We start from the raw sequence: 16,513 nt of genomic DNA, 5'->3' as shown, positions 1-16,513 counted from the left end.
TTCTAAGGAAGGCATCAGCATGGAGAGAAACTGGGAAAAACTTCTTGTAGAGGTGAGATTTTAGCTGTGATTTTAAGGAATTCCAGTACAAACAGTAATAAAATACATAGAGTTGAGAGATACCACTATCTTGGGAAAGAAACAGTAAGAGGCCAATTTGACTGGAGTGCAGAGTACATGGAGGGGAAGAGAATAAAAAAAGGCTAGAAGGGTAAGGAGTCAGGTTATAGAGGATTTTAGAAGCCAGAGGATTTCATATTTAATCCTGAGGTAATAGTAAGTCACTGGAATTATTCAGTAGAAAATATATGACATGAAAGACCTGTTCTAAAGGAAGATTCTAAACATCAAAGTCATTATTCTTTCACAGATTATACAATGTTTCTAAACTCTTACCTTATTCATTTTTAACTCCTATTTTTTTCTAGTTAAAAATTCTTTTTAAAAACTAAAGGAGAGTTATATTCAGGGGGGAATCTATATCTATATAGATATATATCCATATCTATAATTAAAACTGAGTAAGAGAAAGATAGTGGCAGTGAGAAATTATTTGGGAGGGAGGAGAGGAAGAAGGAAGTGAAGAGAATTTTCTGTAGTCTAGATTATATACACTCTCCCCCTTCAAGATAAATCCCAAGCATAACACAAAACCTTTCCCAAACCTCTAAATGCTAAAATCCTCCCTTCTAACTACCTTGCATTTGACTAATTTGTCTTTATTTATCTTTATTCCTTTTATTCTGTATATACTTACATGAACGATTTTTATGAGTAAGATGTGTCTCATGCTTTTTTACTTGTATAGCACAAATAAGGAGTGTAATAATGCATCTGGCACACAGTAGGCAATTAATAAGAGCACTAGGATAGAAAGTATTACAGAATATACACACATATACATATACTTAAAAGACACATTTCATACTTCATCAAGCAAACAATAAAACTATCAACAAATATTTATTAATTACCTTCCCCATAAAGAATGAGTCCGAAGCCAAGAGCTGGGACTAGCTTCCAGCCCATACATCACTGTATCTCCATAGTCCACAAAGGGTTTATGTAGCCTGTGGAGGAGAAAAAAAAACAAACTAAGAACTCACTTACCCCAATTACAGGGACCTGTATGGCACAAGAAGAATGGCACCGGCAAAGCAGACAGTGCCTTACATATATCAGGGTATCACTCTTAAAACCTGGACCAACTGAAATGTGAAAATAAAGTGATCCAAATATCTCTTGAAAAGCATCTTATCTTGGGGGATGGAGAAGCTAGGATTCTAAGTACCATTATGGCTAGTCAAACTTCATCCTTCCTGTCCTCTCCCCTAAACAAATAGGAAACTTTCTTAGAAAAGAAACCCATTTACTTCAAGTCAAGAAGAATCAAGGTGGCTGAATGCTAAAGAAGAATACATAAAAGGAACAATATAATTACTATTTTCTATTACTAATTATTTGTAATAGAGAAATATCACACTGGTCCCCTAGCTAAATTGCTATCCTATTCTCTATTAGATAGTCATTAATCAGCTTCAATGTATACAGAACACAGAATTAGAATATGGTCTTTACACAATGCCTTAACTAAAAGGTCCCAGAATAAAGACTTTGAAACACTCAAAGAAAGCTATAAATTAGAACAAATATATAGAATAGTTATATTCAAAGAGGTAAAGGTTATACATTGATATAACCTACATAAGGAGTGAGTATGAGTTAGAGAAGAAACAACTTTAATAAAATTAAATGGAACTAAGACTGTTATTAAACTCCAAAGGATAGATGTTCATCTAAGAACAGAGACAAATGTGTCTTACCTCTGGCAGAAGTGATGAGCACACTTCACCAGGATGCCCATACAATGCACAGCCACAATGCCCATAAGCAACAGACTGAGAGGACCCATCTAGAAAAAGAAAGTGTAGGTGAAAAGAGAGTAAAAATAACATTAAAAGATTAGTCATGCTGCTTGCATTTTTGTTTTTTTTCCCAGGTTGTTTTTTACCTTTCTAAATCTGATTTTTCTTGTACAACAAGAGAACCGTATAAATATGTACACATATATTGTATTTAAGATATACTTTAACATGTTTAACATGTATGAGACTGCTTGCCACCTAGGGAAAGGGGTGGAGGGAAGAAAGGGAAAAGTTGGAACAGAAGTGATTACAAGGGTCAATGAAATTGAAAATTACCCATATATATGTTGTCAATAAAAAGCTATTTTAAAAAAAAGATTAGTCATGTAACTAATTAAAATGTCACTGAGGTATGTACTATTTTGTAGAGGTTGAAGTTCATATACATGGAACATTGCATGTAATTTCTGGGTATTTGGCTTTTTTTTTTTTACTGGTACTTGGTTTTGTTGAATTTTTTCTTTATCTTTTTTTCTTGTTTTAAAAAATTTGTTACAAGAGATGGCTCTCTGGGAAAAAGGAAGGATAAAGGGGAAAATCTAGGTCATTTAAAAGCAAAAGTTATCAATAAAGTCTATTTTAAGAAAAAATGTAATTAATTCCAATTCCAAGGAAAGTTTTTAGATAGTCCTAAAGAAGAACATGATAAAGAGTCATTCTACAATATGGAAAATAGCCTGAACTTTAGCACTCTTTTGAGAATATCTAATCTTTTAATGAAAAATAAAATCTAAGATAACAGTATTGAGCAATGACAGGGAAAGACAGGTAAGGATCCCTAATGACTTTAGAGACTAAATGGAAAGTGAAATTTTTAAGGATCATCTTAAGAGCAATTACCACACAAACTGAGTTTCTGGATTAAAGGAAATTAACACAAAGATCTACTCAAAAAATATTTCAAAAAACAATAGGAGTCAATAATTTAAGAAATGAGCAGAATAGGGGAGATGAAAAGTTAGCCAAGAGCCTTCCTAGAAATATACAAAATACTGATATTAAAAAGTCAGTATTCTCAGTATAAATTGGGCCTCCTGCCCAGCAGCCATATGTACAATTTGCTTTTTAGCAAGAAGGTCATTTGAATCAGTCAAAAAATAAAAGCAAAAAACCCTTCAAATTAAAAATACTATGAAAACATAAGAGAAGTAATGTGGTACAGCAAACAGAAGCTTACCCTTGCAATCACAAAGACCTGGTTTAAGTATTGAATTTGATATATGTTGTGTAACTATGAGAGTAAATCACTCAACTGCTCAGTACTTTAGGTAACTAGTCTCTTAAGACTTAAGATAAGTTACCATATGCATCTGTGAATGAGTTTCTATATTTATTATTTAATCATGTCTGATTCTTTGTGACTCCATTTGGGGTTTTCTTGGCAAAGATATTGATATAATTTGCCATTTTCTTATCCAGCTCATTTTACAAATGAAGAAACTAAGGCAAACAGGGTCAAGTGTCTTGCCCAGGGTCACACAGCTAGTACATTTATAAGGCCAGATTTGAATTCAAGAAAATTAGTCTTCTTGACTCCAGGTCATCATTCTCCCTACTGTGCCACTAGCTAAGCTACATTTCCATACTAGAGTTCTTATTTCTCAAATTCCTTATTCTAATGAAATAACAGCTTCGGACCTCCCTACATCTCCCAAAAGGCACAAAAGCAATCAACATCTTTTCTCCCAGTAGGCAGCCATAATCTGCTCCTGAAATCCTCTTTAGGTGTTGAAGGGCCAGTTCAGGTCGTCCTGAAAACTAACTGTAGAGTACAGATATGTACTCTGTAGTTTGGGGTATTTTTGTGATTCCCCCCCCCCAATTCCTGACAGATTTTTTTTCTTTTTTTCTAGTAGCCAAGTAAGGGTTAGTGTGAGGTGGGCAGGCTCTCTGTACTGAGTTTTGGATTCCACAAATGGCAGCAAGCAGGAGCAATCTTGTAAGTTTCTGACATGATTTACAGGTGTGCTGCAACATTTGGGAAGCTTCCCCCCCCAATTCCTGACAGATTTTTTTTCTTTTTTTCTAGTAGCCAAGTAAGGGTTAGTGTGAGGTGGGCAGGCTCTCTGTACTGTGAGTTTTGGATTCCACAAATGGCAGCAAGCAGGAGCAATCTTGTAAGTTTCTGACATGATTTACAGGTGTGCTGCAACATTTGGGAAGCAGTACTTTGGCTCTTCCGATTCGTGAGAGAGTGGGAAGCTGGGCCCAGAGCTACTGTGATTAGGAACTACTCTGGAAATTGTTCCCTAGGCCTAAGATGTTTCTTAATTAAAAATAAACCTAAGCGGTTTTTAAAAATCTTATTTCAATTGTACATTACCTTTTTTTCTTTACTTTTGCCACAATAACCTTTTTGCTGAAATGATTTGTTTTCATCTTGTTTATAAAAGTATCCAGAACTACCAGATTTTGTGATACCTGTGAAGATTTCTTTCAGATGTGCATTCCTTTTTGCTTGCTCTAGTAAATATTTTATTACTGGGGGAAAAAACTCCAACATCTATTCTCCCAGAGAGCTATGGCATTTCTCCTTCCTTTTTGCAGTACAAATCCCTCTTACCAAGATCCCTGCATTCTTCACTGCCAGGGGCAGCCCCAGGAGACCTGTGCCAATATTCCCTTTCAATAAGTGGATCAAGGTTTGGAACCATCTGTAGTGAAGAAGAGAGATAATGGAGGGTTAGAGTGGAGAGATGGATACCCCATGTTCAAGTGCCTGGCTGCAGCTTCAGCACCTGGTGAACAAAAACAAAGCAGCAGGTTAAAGTATCCCTCAAGCTGTCTCTCTCAGCTCCACATTCCTCTCTGAGCATATGCAAAGCTTGTGTGTTGCAGAGGCCTATGAATATAGTACCAAGCATCCAGTACAAGCACCTGAAACCTAACTGGAAGAACATTCCTAAGAATAAAAGATGAACAGAAGATCTGCAAATAAAAAAGAAAATACTCAAAAAGCTAATCAGGAATGCTTCTTGAATAATAAAGAATAACAGCAGGATCTACAGTAGTAGAAAAAACTGCCTACAGGTTCATTATCTGTAAAATGGGAATAACACATGCACTATCTAACATCAGAAGACTGATATGAACAAAGGACTTTATAAGTTCTCTTACCTCTCTTACTTGGACCTCCAAACTCTTCAGTATCATCATCCACCCCCTCCTCCTTTATTCCAGTATCTGAGGAAGAGGTCATTCTTTTCCTTGTCATCCTCCAGCACAGCTCCCTCTCCTTATGTTCCTTTCTCTCATTTATGTTTATGTTTACCTTCTCTATGCCTCCTTCCCAGTTGTCTGAACAAACATGCAAAAATCAGTCTCATTCCTTTGACCCTACTACCTCCTCAGTTATCTCTCTTTTGGTCTCTACTGCCCTACTCCTAAAACTGTGTATACTCACTCTGTCTACTAGCTCACTCCCTGAACAGTTTTTAACCCACATCTTGAATTGGAACCTTTCTTCATGGCTACCACATGATACTTGATTCTCAAGATTTTCTGATCCATGGCTGCTTCCAATGCTACCAAGACTCAATCTTCCTTGACATTCTCTTTTACCTTAAGTTTCCACCCTCTTTATGGCTTTCCTTATACCTCTTTGTTTGCTAGCTCTTCATTCCTCTCCCACCACCTAAGCATTAGTAACAAATGGCCAGAAATCTTTCCTGAATTCTTTTTTCCTATTTCCCATGGGTTAAAGTAAATTTTCTACATCTGTAGAGATTATCTACAGATACATTATATATTCAGATCTAACCTCACTTTCTGAACTCCAGTCCTACATTAATTACTTGCTAAACCTCTCCATCTACATATCTTGCAAGCAGGGCCCTTTCATGTCCAAAGCAGAAATCATGTTGTTCTCTAACTTAATCCTTCTTCTAACATTCCTATTTCTGTTTAGTGCACTACCACACTCCTTGCTGACTAGGAGTTTGAAGAGTTTGGCTGGATTACAGTATGCATTGGCAGGGTAAGGAGGGTATAATTCCCTAAGACTAAAAAGGTAGGTTGAGGCTCAGTTGCAAGTACAAAATAGAACAGTTTTTATTTAATTGTTAAAATTAAACAAGGACCCCCTGGAGCTAGAGTAGGGGATAGGAAGATCCATTAGAATACCATTTAGCACTGTTCACACTCAGCCCCTAAGTCTTTCTACTTGAAAGAACAGCAAGAAAAGAATAGTTTTCACTGATACTACTGTTGCTCTAAGCAAAACTGCCTCCAATTTTTAATTTGTAAATGTATTGTGGACAGATTTATAAAGAGGGATAACAAATAGACAGTCCAAATGCTTCCCCACTAAGAAAACAAAAGAATCATACATTCATATATGATTTTTTTTTTGCCCTTCAGGTTTGACCATGTCATTATCCTACTCAATTAAATCCAGAGGTTCCCTATTGCTTTTGGATAAGATACAAGCTCCTTTGGCTAGAAAAGCCGTTCAACAACATGCTCTTCACTTTTTAGTCTTAATGAATACTGCCATTCCTCCAGCACCATACTGAGTAATAAGGCAAATTGGCCTCCTCTCCGGTCCTCATCCAAGTCAACATCTCCTGTTCCTGTGCCTTTTGCAATGGCTATCTCCCCTACTGAAAATGCCTTCCCATTTCCCCAATGCCTCCTTGCTTCTCTGGCTATCTTCAAGACTGAATTCAAATCTCATCTCCAACAGACCTTTCCTAGTCCCCCCACTCCTAGTTCATTATATAAGGAGTTTCCTCATTCTATGTTCCCCATGTTAATGAAATCAGTGCTAGTTCAATATTTTTTAAAATGACTCATAGCTTCATAGGACCAGCAAACCTGGAAAGAACAAAATCTAAGAAGCAAACTATATTCTCAAGGGCAAAGATTTTCAAACCTGACTTAGTCACAATCTCCCCATACCTCAACTATACTAATTACACAAATATACTATACTGATTAAGAGCTACCGATAAAGAGAAGAAAAATAGTCGAAAGCAGGGTTTGCAAATCCAAAACCAGGAACAAAAGCCTCTGCAAAATAAGAATGCCACTTACGTTGTCCCATTGGTTTCTCCAAACCGCTGGTAGGAGCTTGAACCAGAGAAGTCATCTAGTCCATTGGAAGGGGACTCAGTGGGGCTCACTTCTGTAGAACTGTAGCCACTATAGTTTTCATTCCGAAGTCGCTGAGTAGACATAGTGGCTGGGGGAACAGGAGCAGGGTTAAGGTCTTCACTAGCCTTGGCTTTTAACTCTAGCCCCTTAGTAATCTCTTGGGTAGGAGAAGCCATGGCTGCTGTTCCTAATAGTGCCAACTACTTATATATTAAGTACAGCATTGTGACCTGGAAATATATGAAACTTCTCAGGTACAAAGTACACATAGTTGGGCAAAGCTCACTGCTTTTATGCTGTGCTTCTTCTGAGAATATTCATAAATTTCTAAATTTACAACACATTTAGAGATAAGAAAGTAGTCAAAAGTGAGAATTGAAAAGGTGTTAAATAGGAAAGAAACAACTTTCCATTGGGATCCACAGAGAGGTATCAAATTGTTTCCCCCTCGTGTTTCAGTTTTAAATAAGGGCAACTTGTAATGGGCTGAAACTGAGTTGATGCACTGAGGTCCAAGCACTTAAGGCTAATTACCAATTAAACAATACTCTATTAGCATATGCTTGGAGAAAGAATGGCCATGCCCACTACTCTGTGCAGATTTGATCTGTTTGGCATATAGAGAGGTTGAGGAGGATTTAGAGGATGAAGTAGGACAAGAGCTTGAAGTGAGAGAAGAAAGAGGAGATTCCTGTGTCCACAAGCTCTCCTCTCCCTTCGATAAAGAATAAAAATCAAGGACTTTCGCTTATCCTGACTCCGGCTGATTTTAAAGTATCCAGGGTGCTAACGCAGTCATCACAGCAACTAGAGACCCTAACTCCTTGAGCCTATAGTTTTCTGCTTCCATTAACTCCAGTGATTCTTAGATGTAAATGGCACATGGCTAATATGGAAATGTTTTGCATAATTTCACATATATAATCAATAACAAATTGCTTGCCTTCTGGTGGAGGGAGAGAGAAACTGAAAATTTTAAATTTTAAAGAATGATTGATTGTTAATTATTTTTACTAGTAATTGGAAAATATTTAATGAAATAAAAAAATTTTAAGGAAGAGATGGCAGAAATAACAGAGTTCTGAAAGTACTAATGTCCCAAAGACTGGAATGGAGAGGCATTACTGCTATTCTCTCTCATGCTTCTCTCTCTCTCTCTCTCTCTCTCTCTCTCTCTCTCTCTCTCTCTTTCTTTCTCTCCCTCCCTCCCTCCCTCCTTCCCTCCCTTTCACAATCTCTCTCTCTCTCAATATCTCTCTCGCAGAGATGTTTGTAGAGATAAAGGAGAAGCTCTATTTTGTCAGGATGAGGAAAAAGGGAAAATAATGGTGTATCTGAATTGTAGAAGGGAAGAAGATGTACATGGTCTGCCTTCATGACACTACAGAGGGGAAAGAAAAGCAATTATTTCTCTGATGAATATAGCAAGACCACATCTTGGTAGCTATTGCTCTCCATTTTTGCCAAAGAATGACTTGGAGAACACTGGGAAGGTCCTTGAGCATTTGAATGGGAATAACTGCCTTACTAGACCCTCCCCAAAGTAGGCAGTAAGGTTCTGCTTGCCTATAAGAGTGATATTCTGTCTGCCTGGTAACATCCTATGGAAGGGCTTTACGGTCTCAAAGATCTAATGAAGAGACAGAAATCACTGACTTCCAGGTTCTTGCCCATGTACCTTTCACCCTCTCAACTGCATCAAATACCAACTGCTAAAAGGAAAAGTCTATCATTCATTCAGGAAACCATACTTGCAGTATTATGTTTAATTACATGGGCCACATATTAGGAGAAAAAAAAGTTGAAGTATGTTTGAAGTAAGAAGATTATGACAATGTGAGGAAATAAAAATCCACACCACATGAAGATTTGTTAAAAGGACAGGATGGTTAGGAAAATGGAAATGAAAAATTTAGAAAGAGATGAACTCTTTCTTCAAGTATATGGATGGCTATTCTATGTTTTTATGCTACTGAAAGTTTATAAAGTTTATGAAACCTGAAGATAAGATTTTGTGAGAAGCTCCAGGAGAGATAACATGAAGTCATACTAACTCACTGATGCTCTCTGTAATATATGAAAATTCAAAAAGATAAATAGAGATGTATGTAGAGGGTTACAGATAGTGGGGAAGCTCTGGGTGAGATATAAAACCCTTCATCCCAGAGGGAACCTACTAACAATGTCTGGTTCAGTTCCCCATTTCCCCTAAGGGCTCTCAGCCTTTCAGAGAAATCAAGGGGCAGTAACAACCTGTGTTGTGATTGAAGCAGAGTGATATCAAGTGGCAAAGAGTGATACCAGGTGGCAAACCATCCATAGTATATACTTGGCACATGCCCAGTGTTTTGGTTACATAAGGATATGAGGGTATAAAAAGGGAAAATCCTTGAAATAAACAGACTCCATTTTTCTACCATCCTCAGGAGTCCCACCTCAGCATGGGATGGTATATTTTAATCACCCCAGCATGGGGGCTCTTAAAAGCACGGTACATTTTGTCATCCCAACTCGAGGACTCTAGAAAGCAGGACACAATATTTTAATCATCCTGGCATGGGGGCTCTAAAAAGCCCAGTAAGTTTTGTCACCCCAATTTGGAGGCTCTAGAAAGCAGGACACAACAGAGATAGATAGAAATAAGATAGAGATACATAAAGTATAAAAGATAAGAGATATATAAAAGATAGCTATGAGGTAAGAGCTGAATTTTTTTGGCTGCACAGGTGGATTTTAACAGCAACATTTCACCGATAAGGCTCCTAGGCTTCTTGAATTTGACAATTACTGATATGGCTTCAAAGTTATGGAGGAGCTCATTCTCTATTATATTTTGTTTCAAAATGAGTTTACTGAACAAAGTCAACTGTATTTATAAGTATAGAGAAGAGAAACCTATCTGTAAGTCATTCAAGATACATAGAAAAAAGAGATCTGAATACATTCCTTTTCTTCAAAAATCATAATGGCCAATTTGAGGTTAGTACTTGCAACACTAAGAATACAATCTACTAGTTAACTACATTTCAATAAATTAAGATTTGGGAGACTTGGAGGCCTTAGCTTCATTAAGCTCATTAGGAACGTTTTTTCTTCAAAGCTGTAGATATCCTATCACAAGGATATGGACCGCTACAAGAAGGAACTTATAACTAAGGTAGCTGCCCGAGAAGCTACATTGCCCAGTTCCCAAATAACTTAATCTAAAAAAGGCCAAAATTGGTGGTAGACCAAATAATTATTGACAAATCCACAATAAGTGCCTTCTGTCACCCCAAAACTGAACAAAAAAGTCAGCCAGAAACCCATGGGCAAATAGGAAAGGAAACCTCCAACAAATGTAAACAAGCAATCAAAACCAGACCAGGAACATGAGTAATGAGTCGACAAGAGTAATGGGTCATCCTCCTCAGAAGAAAATGTGGCAAACTTTAAGTAACAGATTCCCTGAACTAGAATAAATCAAACATATCAATGACCCCAAATTAAACACTAAGCCTTTTATATAACTGCCATCCCTTACCCCAAAAAATGTGGATTCTAAAATGTTAGTGCCAAAAGGAATTGCTCCAGTCTGGTCAATTCTCTATCTCCAGAAAAGACTGTTTCAGGCCCATGCCAGGCAGAGGGTGATTCTTTGTTATTCATAAAGCTCTTCAAACATTCCAGTTCAGTTCAGTTCATTTATTAATTGCCTGTTATGTGCAAAGCCCTTTTTTAAGTTGGAAAAATGCAAAGATTGTATAAAATATCACCTCTTTCTTTTTAGAAGGTTACTATCTCCTAGAGATTTCACAAATCCCCTCAATGCTTTGTTTTTCAGGCTCATAATCTAGGGTAGATGAGTGACATGGCTTAGGAAATGACTTAGGAAAAAAGAGGTTGTGTATGGAAAAAGTTTACAAAGCTCAGATATGAGTATAAGAAATCAATGTGGTATGGTAGCACCCAGACGAGGACAGAACAAATGCCCCCAGATTCTAAGATTATTACTATTTTGACCTGAGACACCATGAAGGGCCCTGAAGATAGAGCATTCTGATCTACCATTATACAAGGGGATACAACCATCTTGCCCATGAATCCAGATAACCCAGAATGAAAATCTAAGTAGAGCTGACCAAAAGCATAGCAGGTTGCAGAGCCTGACCCTGGCACAAAGTCCTAGTTTAGGAACTAAGGATGAAATCAACCAAAGAAGATGCCAATCAATATAAAAAATTATTGTAGATTTACAGATCTCCTAAAACAATGAGAGTTAAATAACTGCAACAACTATAACAACTCAAAACGAAAAGAAAAAAAAAGAATTTTCCACAAGAACTATATGAAAATACAGAAGAAATGAAACAAGATTTAAAAAAATAAATAAAAGTTCTTGAGAAAAGAGTCAGAAAAATAAACAGCTGGAAAAAATATAGTGAACACCCAATCAGAAGTTGTCTGAAAACTAAAATAGATCAAACAGAAATCAATGACTTCATGAAACAGTAAGAAATATTAGAACAAAATCAAAAGAAAAAAATAGAAGAAAATGTAAGACAAAGCTACTTAAACTATAGATCAGGATCACAGAGGGGTTACAATGTGGGGGTTACAAAATCATTATTTAATATTAGTAAATATTTGCTTTGTCTTTTATTTTATATACATATATACCCAGGATGACATAAAAATTTCTTGGGTAAAAAGAGGTTTTTAAAAAGCTCAGATATGATATATCAGTTATTTAAAAAAAAATTCAGAGAATCCTTGACACTATAAACTAAAACAGAGTAAAATGAGCAAAACTACAACAATTTGTATAAGGACAATACTCTGCAAAGAAAAACAACTTTAAAAGACTTAAGAACTCAGATCAATATAATGACTTATCATATCTACACTCTCTAGAGTGTACCTATGAGGACATATGTTATTCACTTCCTGACAGGGAATGGATTCAAGACACAGAAAAAAATCGTGCAAAGAGACATACATGAACACTATGCAAGCTCATTTTGCTAGTGTGCCTACTTATCATAAAGTTTTCCCCCTTTATTTCTCTCATTTTCTTTTTAAGAGTGGGGAATGGTGGGAAGGAGACAATAATGATGCTCCAAAAGAAGGTCACTGAAATGGTTTTTGGTTTGTTTTATTTTTTAAAGTTCATGAGAACAGAAGAAAGTTCAAAATGAGCTCCTAACAAGTGGGACAGTTTTGAAAGTAATGTGGACAATATATTATATGGCTAAAAAAACCACAACCTGTCATTCTCTTTTCCTTACCCTTTCTCTTTAGCCATATCTAATTTGTTGCCAAATCTTATCTACTATCTATATATTTTTTTCCCAAGTCTTGTGATATTACCACAAACCTGGTGTAAAACTTGATTTCTATGATCATGCCTGGACTATTACAATAGCCTTCTCGTTAGTTTATCTGCATCAATCTCTCCCTATTCTAATCCATCCTCTAAAAAGACTCCACAGTGATTTTGCTAAAGATACATTCACCCTCCTAGTCAACAAACTCCAATGCTCTATTAGCTCAATTTTTCTGTTTCCCTTTTAAAACCTGCTATAACTATTCCAGTATTTTTACCAAGAAAATCCCAAATGGGGCCATGAAGAGATGGGCACGACTAAAACAAGTGCACAACTAACTCAGCTTCTTTCTTCAATGCTAATCTTTTTACACTTTACTTCTCTCCTTCCAGGATCTAATGACCCCAGTCTTCTTGCAGTTCTTGTGTAAGACTCCATTTCTTGAATCCATCCATTTTCAGCAAGCGTCCCCTATGCTTTCACGGCTCTTCTTCCTCACCTCCATCTCCTGATTTCCTGAATTCCTTAAAGTCCTAGCTAAAATCTCTTCTTCTGAAAGAATCCTTTCCCAATTCCCCTTAATATGAGTGCCTTTCCTCATAGAGTACCTCCAGTTTGCCCAGTACATAATTTGTATGTATACAGTTGATTATTGGTTTTCTCTATTAGAATAGTAGCTAGTCAAATTAATAATCTTTTCTCAATCCTCATGTAATACTCTTCAAAATTGAATCAGGATCTAAATTTAAGGAGTTAATGAGAATCTGTTGTAGCCTACAGTCCACTAAAACATAAGCAGTGCTAAAACTGTTTTTCCTTCCCAGAAAGCATAAGAAATTTTTCTAAAAGAAGGAGGAAATGACTAGGCTTCTTCCCAACACCAAATATTATGGAAAAGAATTCCCTCACTATTATATATTGTATTAGGTGGTTTCTAATTTGACCTATGTATAAGGCTCCATGTTTCATTGGTTATATTAGACAGAGAGCAGCTTCAAATATCTAGATGCTAACTCTCAAATATCTGATCTCATGGTACTTTGTACTCTTGCCTCCAGGAATAATACCTTTTGCAAAACAAGTGATAAAGATACACAAAAGTATTTATTAAGTTACACATGCTGTATTTTTTGGCTACCAAAGCTTATGTTTGGCAAACATTTGTGGTCTCAAGGTCATTCAAAAAGCATTATCATTTTGTTCCAAATTTAGTATACTGGATAAAGTCAAATGCAACCCAAGTAAAGAAAGAGTAACCTGTAAGTCTTCTCAGGCACTGAAAAGGGGCTATTTCAAGAGTCATTATAACCAGTTTTATATAGTATTTACAACATGATGGGTAGAATCTATTATTTAAGTAGATATTCATAAGTTAAGATTACTTGTTTGGATATTTCAAACCTATTAGAGGAAGGGAAAGGAAAAGGGAAAGGAGAAAAGGAAAAATGAAAGATATCAAAACCAGAAAGAGTCCTAGGACATAAAACATTGATAAAAAGTAACCTTAGAGCACATGAAGCCCAACCTCTTTATTCAGCAAATGACCAAGAAAGTCCTTTTTTTGGGGGGGGAGGGGGAGTTGAGGCAATGGGGTTAAGTGACTTGCTCACGGTCACACATCTAGGAAGTGTTAAGCATCTGAAGCCAGATCTGAACTAAGGTCCTCCTGACTTCAGGGTGAGTGCTGTACCCACTGCAGCACCTAGCTGCCTCATGCCTCTTTGACATGATATAATCACACAGTTGATAGACCTGGAATTAAAGAACCCAGGCCTCCTAATTCTTAGATTAGTATGCTCAATTTAGAATCAGTCTAGACACAGGGGTCCTCAAACTACGGCCCTTGGGCCAGATGTGGCAGCTGAGGACGTTTCTCCCCCTCACCCAGGGCTATGAAGTTTCTTTATTTAAAGGCCCACAAAACAAAATTTTTGTTTTTACTATAGTCCGGCCCTCCAACAGTCTGAGGGACAGTGAACTGGCCCCCTATTTAAAAAGTTTGAGGACCCCTGTGGACCTTCTGCTTTTGGGGGAAGTTTCTCTTACCTTTAATTTTGTGGAATCTTTTTCTCTTTTCTTTTTAAAAGCTATTTTAAGGGATGACCCTCTGGGACAAGATAGGACTTTGTGGGAAATGTAAGTGATATAAAAACAAAAAATTATAAATTACTCCCCTCTGCCTCCCTCAAAAAAAGGAAAATGAAGTTTTAAGACAAGGCCAAATAATGAGGAAAACTAGAAACATCAAATTAAACTAGGGTGGGGCTATTATTAATAACAGCTTGATATTTCCAGTGGGTGGTCTGATGAACCATTTTTGAAGGCAAATGGGCTTTTACTGGTCATATTCCTTTTTTTTTTTTTCTGAAGGCGATGATAGTAATAAGTTTTGGAGCTTCATAGATCAGCTTATTTGTATGACAATATAGCTTTAGAATTGAAGTGTGTTCATTAAATAAAGTCTACTGAGTTACTAATTACTTGTATGACTAAACTCTCAGGACCTTAATTTCTTTCTCTTCAAAATAAAGGGGTTTGGGTTAGAACAGACTTTCTTAACTTGGAGTTCAAGAATCCATCTTCCAAACTTCTGGGTAGATTTGAGAGGGCATCCATAAACTTATAAAAGACCAAGAAAAACTAAGAAATAATTTTACTTTTCAGGGAAATTCAGGAAATCATAATCTAAAGCTTCTGGATGTACAATGCCTTCTGGATAATCACATGAAATTGTGATTCAAAATGGTGTAATATAGCAATGATTTTGAGGTCCCTTGATTTTAGGGGAGTTTCTTGTACTAACAAAAAATAAATCAGTAATCCTAAATCTTCTGGCTTTGGAATTTGCCTCAGAGATTCCCCAGGCTCCCAATCTAAGAACAACAATCTGATTCTGAATAGACCACCCCTCAATTCACTGCTGACTGATAATCTGGCAGTGAGAACCAAAATTCAGAGATCACTTTCTGGCCCTGGCCAGAATTATCTGGGCCATAGAATTAGCATGTTAATGATAAAAAGCTGGGTAAAGCTGTCTCCTCTCTCTTAGGACTTTGCTAAATTCTCTTGTAATTTAGTCCACTTGTAATGGTGTTATAATTACAACAAAACTTTGCTCTTTGACCAGGAAGCCTGCAAATTCTTTTGAGATACCTCAACACTGGTCTATGACCCCAAACTTTTGGGGTCCCTTTCCCAACCTCAACATTTGGTGGCCCATATGGGAAGAATCTGGCCTCCCCTGGCTTTATTTCCTCCTAGTCAAGGTAAACCCCCATTATTTTTTTCTTCCACAATCCTATAGCGGGACATTCCAAGTCACTGAAAGAAGGCTTGTCTGGGTCATCATAAGCTCCATGCTCAGCAACTTTTCCTTGACTAGGGATGGCCAGACTGGGAAATTCTTGCAATTTTTAACAAAGTTGTCACTCTTTATCCTTTTCTGGCAGATCAGAGAAGATGGAAGTGCTATAGGATAACTTTTGGCAAAATTTTATGACTTTTGGCAAAGATGGGATAGTTTCCTTTCATGTCATTTTGTCTGTGTCTGAATCTCTTATCATGTTTGTTATGAGCTAGATTTTGTTACCTGGAAAGATTTAAAATGCAACCAGCAAAACAAAACAAAACCAAACAAAAACTTCTATGGTATAGTTAGAATATTGGGAAAATTTCTTTAAAAGCCTAACTCTTTTCTGTAGACTTCAGCACTGGCCAAGCTGGAGGCTACATAAAAAGTTAGCAAATTAAAATTAAAATAACATCTTATCAGATTCCTAAAATTTTGAAAGTAAGGATTAGGAGGTTTGTAATTAGTCATTTTAAAATTGCAAGAAAAATTCCTGAAACATTGGGGATAATTCCAGGAATTTATGCTATTCTGGAAGAAAAGAAAAAGGAAAAACAAACTAGGTAATTAGCAACTTTTTTGCTAACCCTTCCTTGACTCTTATCTTCTTTTACTCCTTTGGGAAAACATCCCAGAAGATATTAAATTCACTCTGTGGAGTGTATCTCAGTTGTGGGGATTGCTAACAAGATCAATATAGCCCAAGTCCATCTGTTTGCTAACCTCTCTCATCTCAGATCAGATTAAAACTCAAATTCTGCCTCACCTGTAGAAATAGGGGAAGCAAAACCAAGAGCACCCCACATAACCTTGCCCAAACATCTCCCCAACCCAGCTTG

The 16,513-nt window shown here is 36.7% G+C and overlaps 1 protein-coding gene across 2 annotated transcripts in view; it reads right to left on the bottom strand.

The window, feature by feature from the left end:
- The window catches only part of SLC36A1 (solute carrier family 36 member 1), a 79,529-nt gene that overhangs the window by 53,383 nt on the left and 9,633 nt on the right, over positions 1–16,513 (bottom strand). For both annotated transcript variants that reach the window (XM_031953558.1, XM_003756741.4), the window contains exons 2-5: positions 6,960–7,107; positions 4,489–4,579; positions 1,824–1,912; positions 975–1,070 (exon numbers count right to left, since the gene is read on the bottom strand). In XM_031953558.1, coding sequence (XP_031809418.1) covers positions 975–1,070; positions 1,824–1,912; positions 4,489–4,579; positions 6,960–7,102 — 419 coding nt within the window. In that variant the 5' untranslated portion in view covers positions 7,103–7,107. The remainder of the gene's footprint in view (positions 1–974; positions 1,071–1,823; positions 1,913–4,488; positions 4,580–6,959; positions 7,108–16,513) is intronic.

The sequence above is a fragment of the Sarcophilus harrisii genome, chromosome 2 (assembly GCF_902635505.1).
Source record: "Sarcophilus harrisii chromosome 2, mSarHar1.11, whole genome shotgun sequence".
Lineage (NCBI taxonomy): Eukaryota > Metazoa > Chordata > Mammalia > Dasyuromorphia > Dasyuridae > Sarcophilus > Sarcophilus harrisii.
This window is presented reverse-complemented; position numbering and strand designations above follow the sequence as displayed.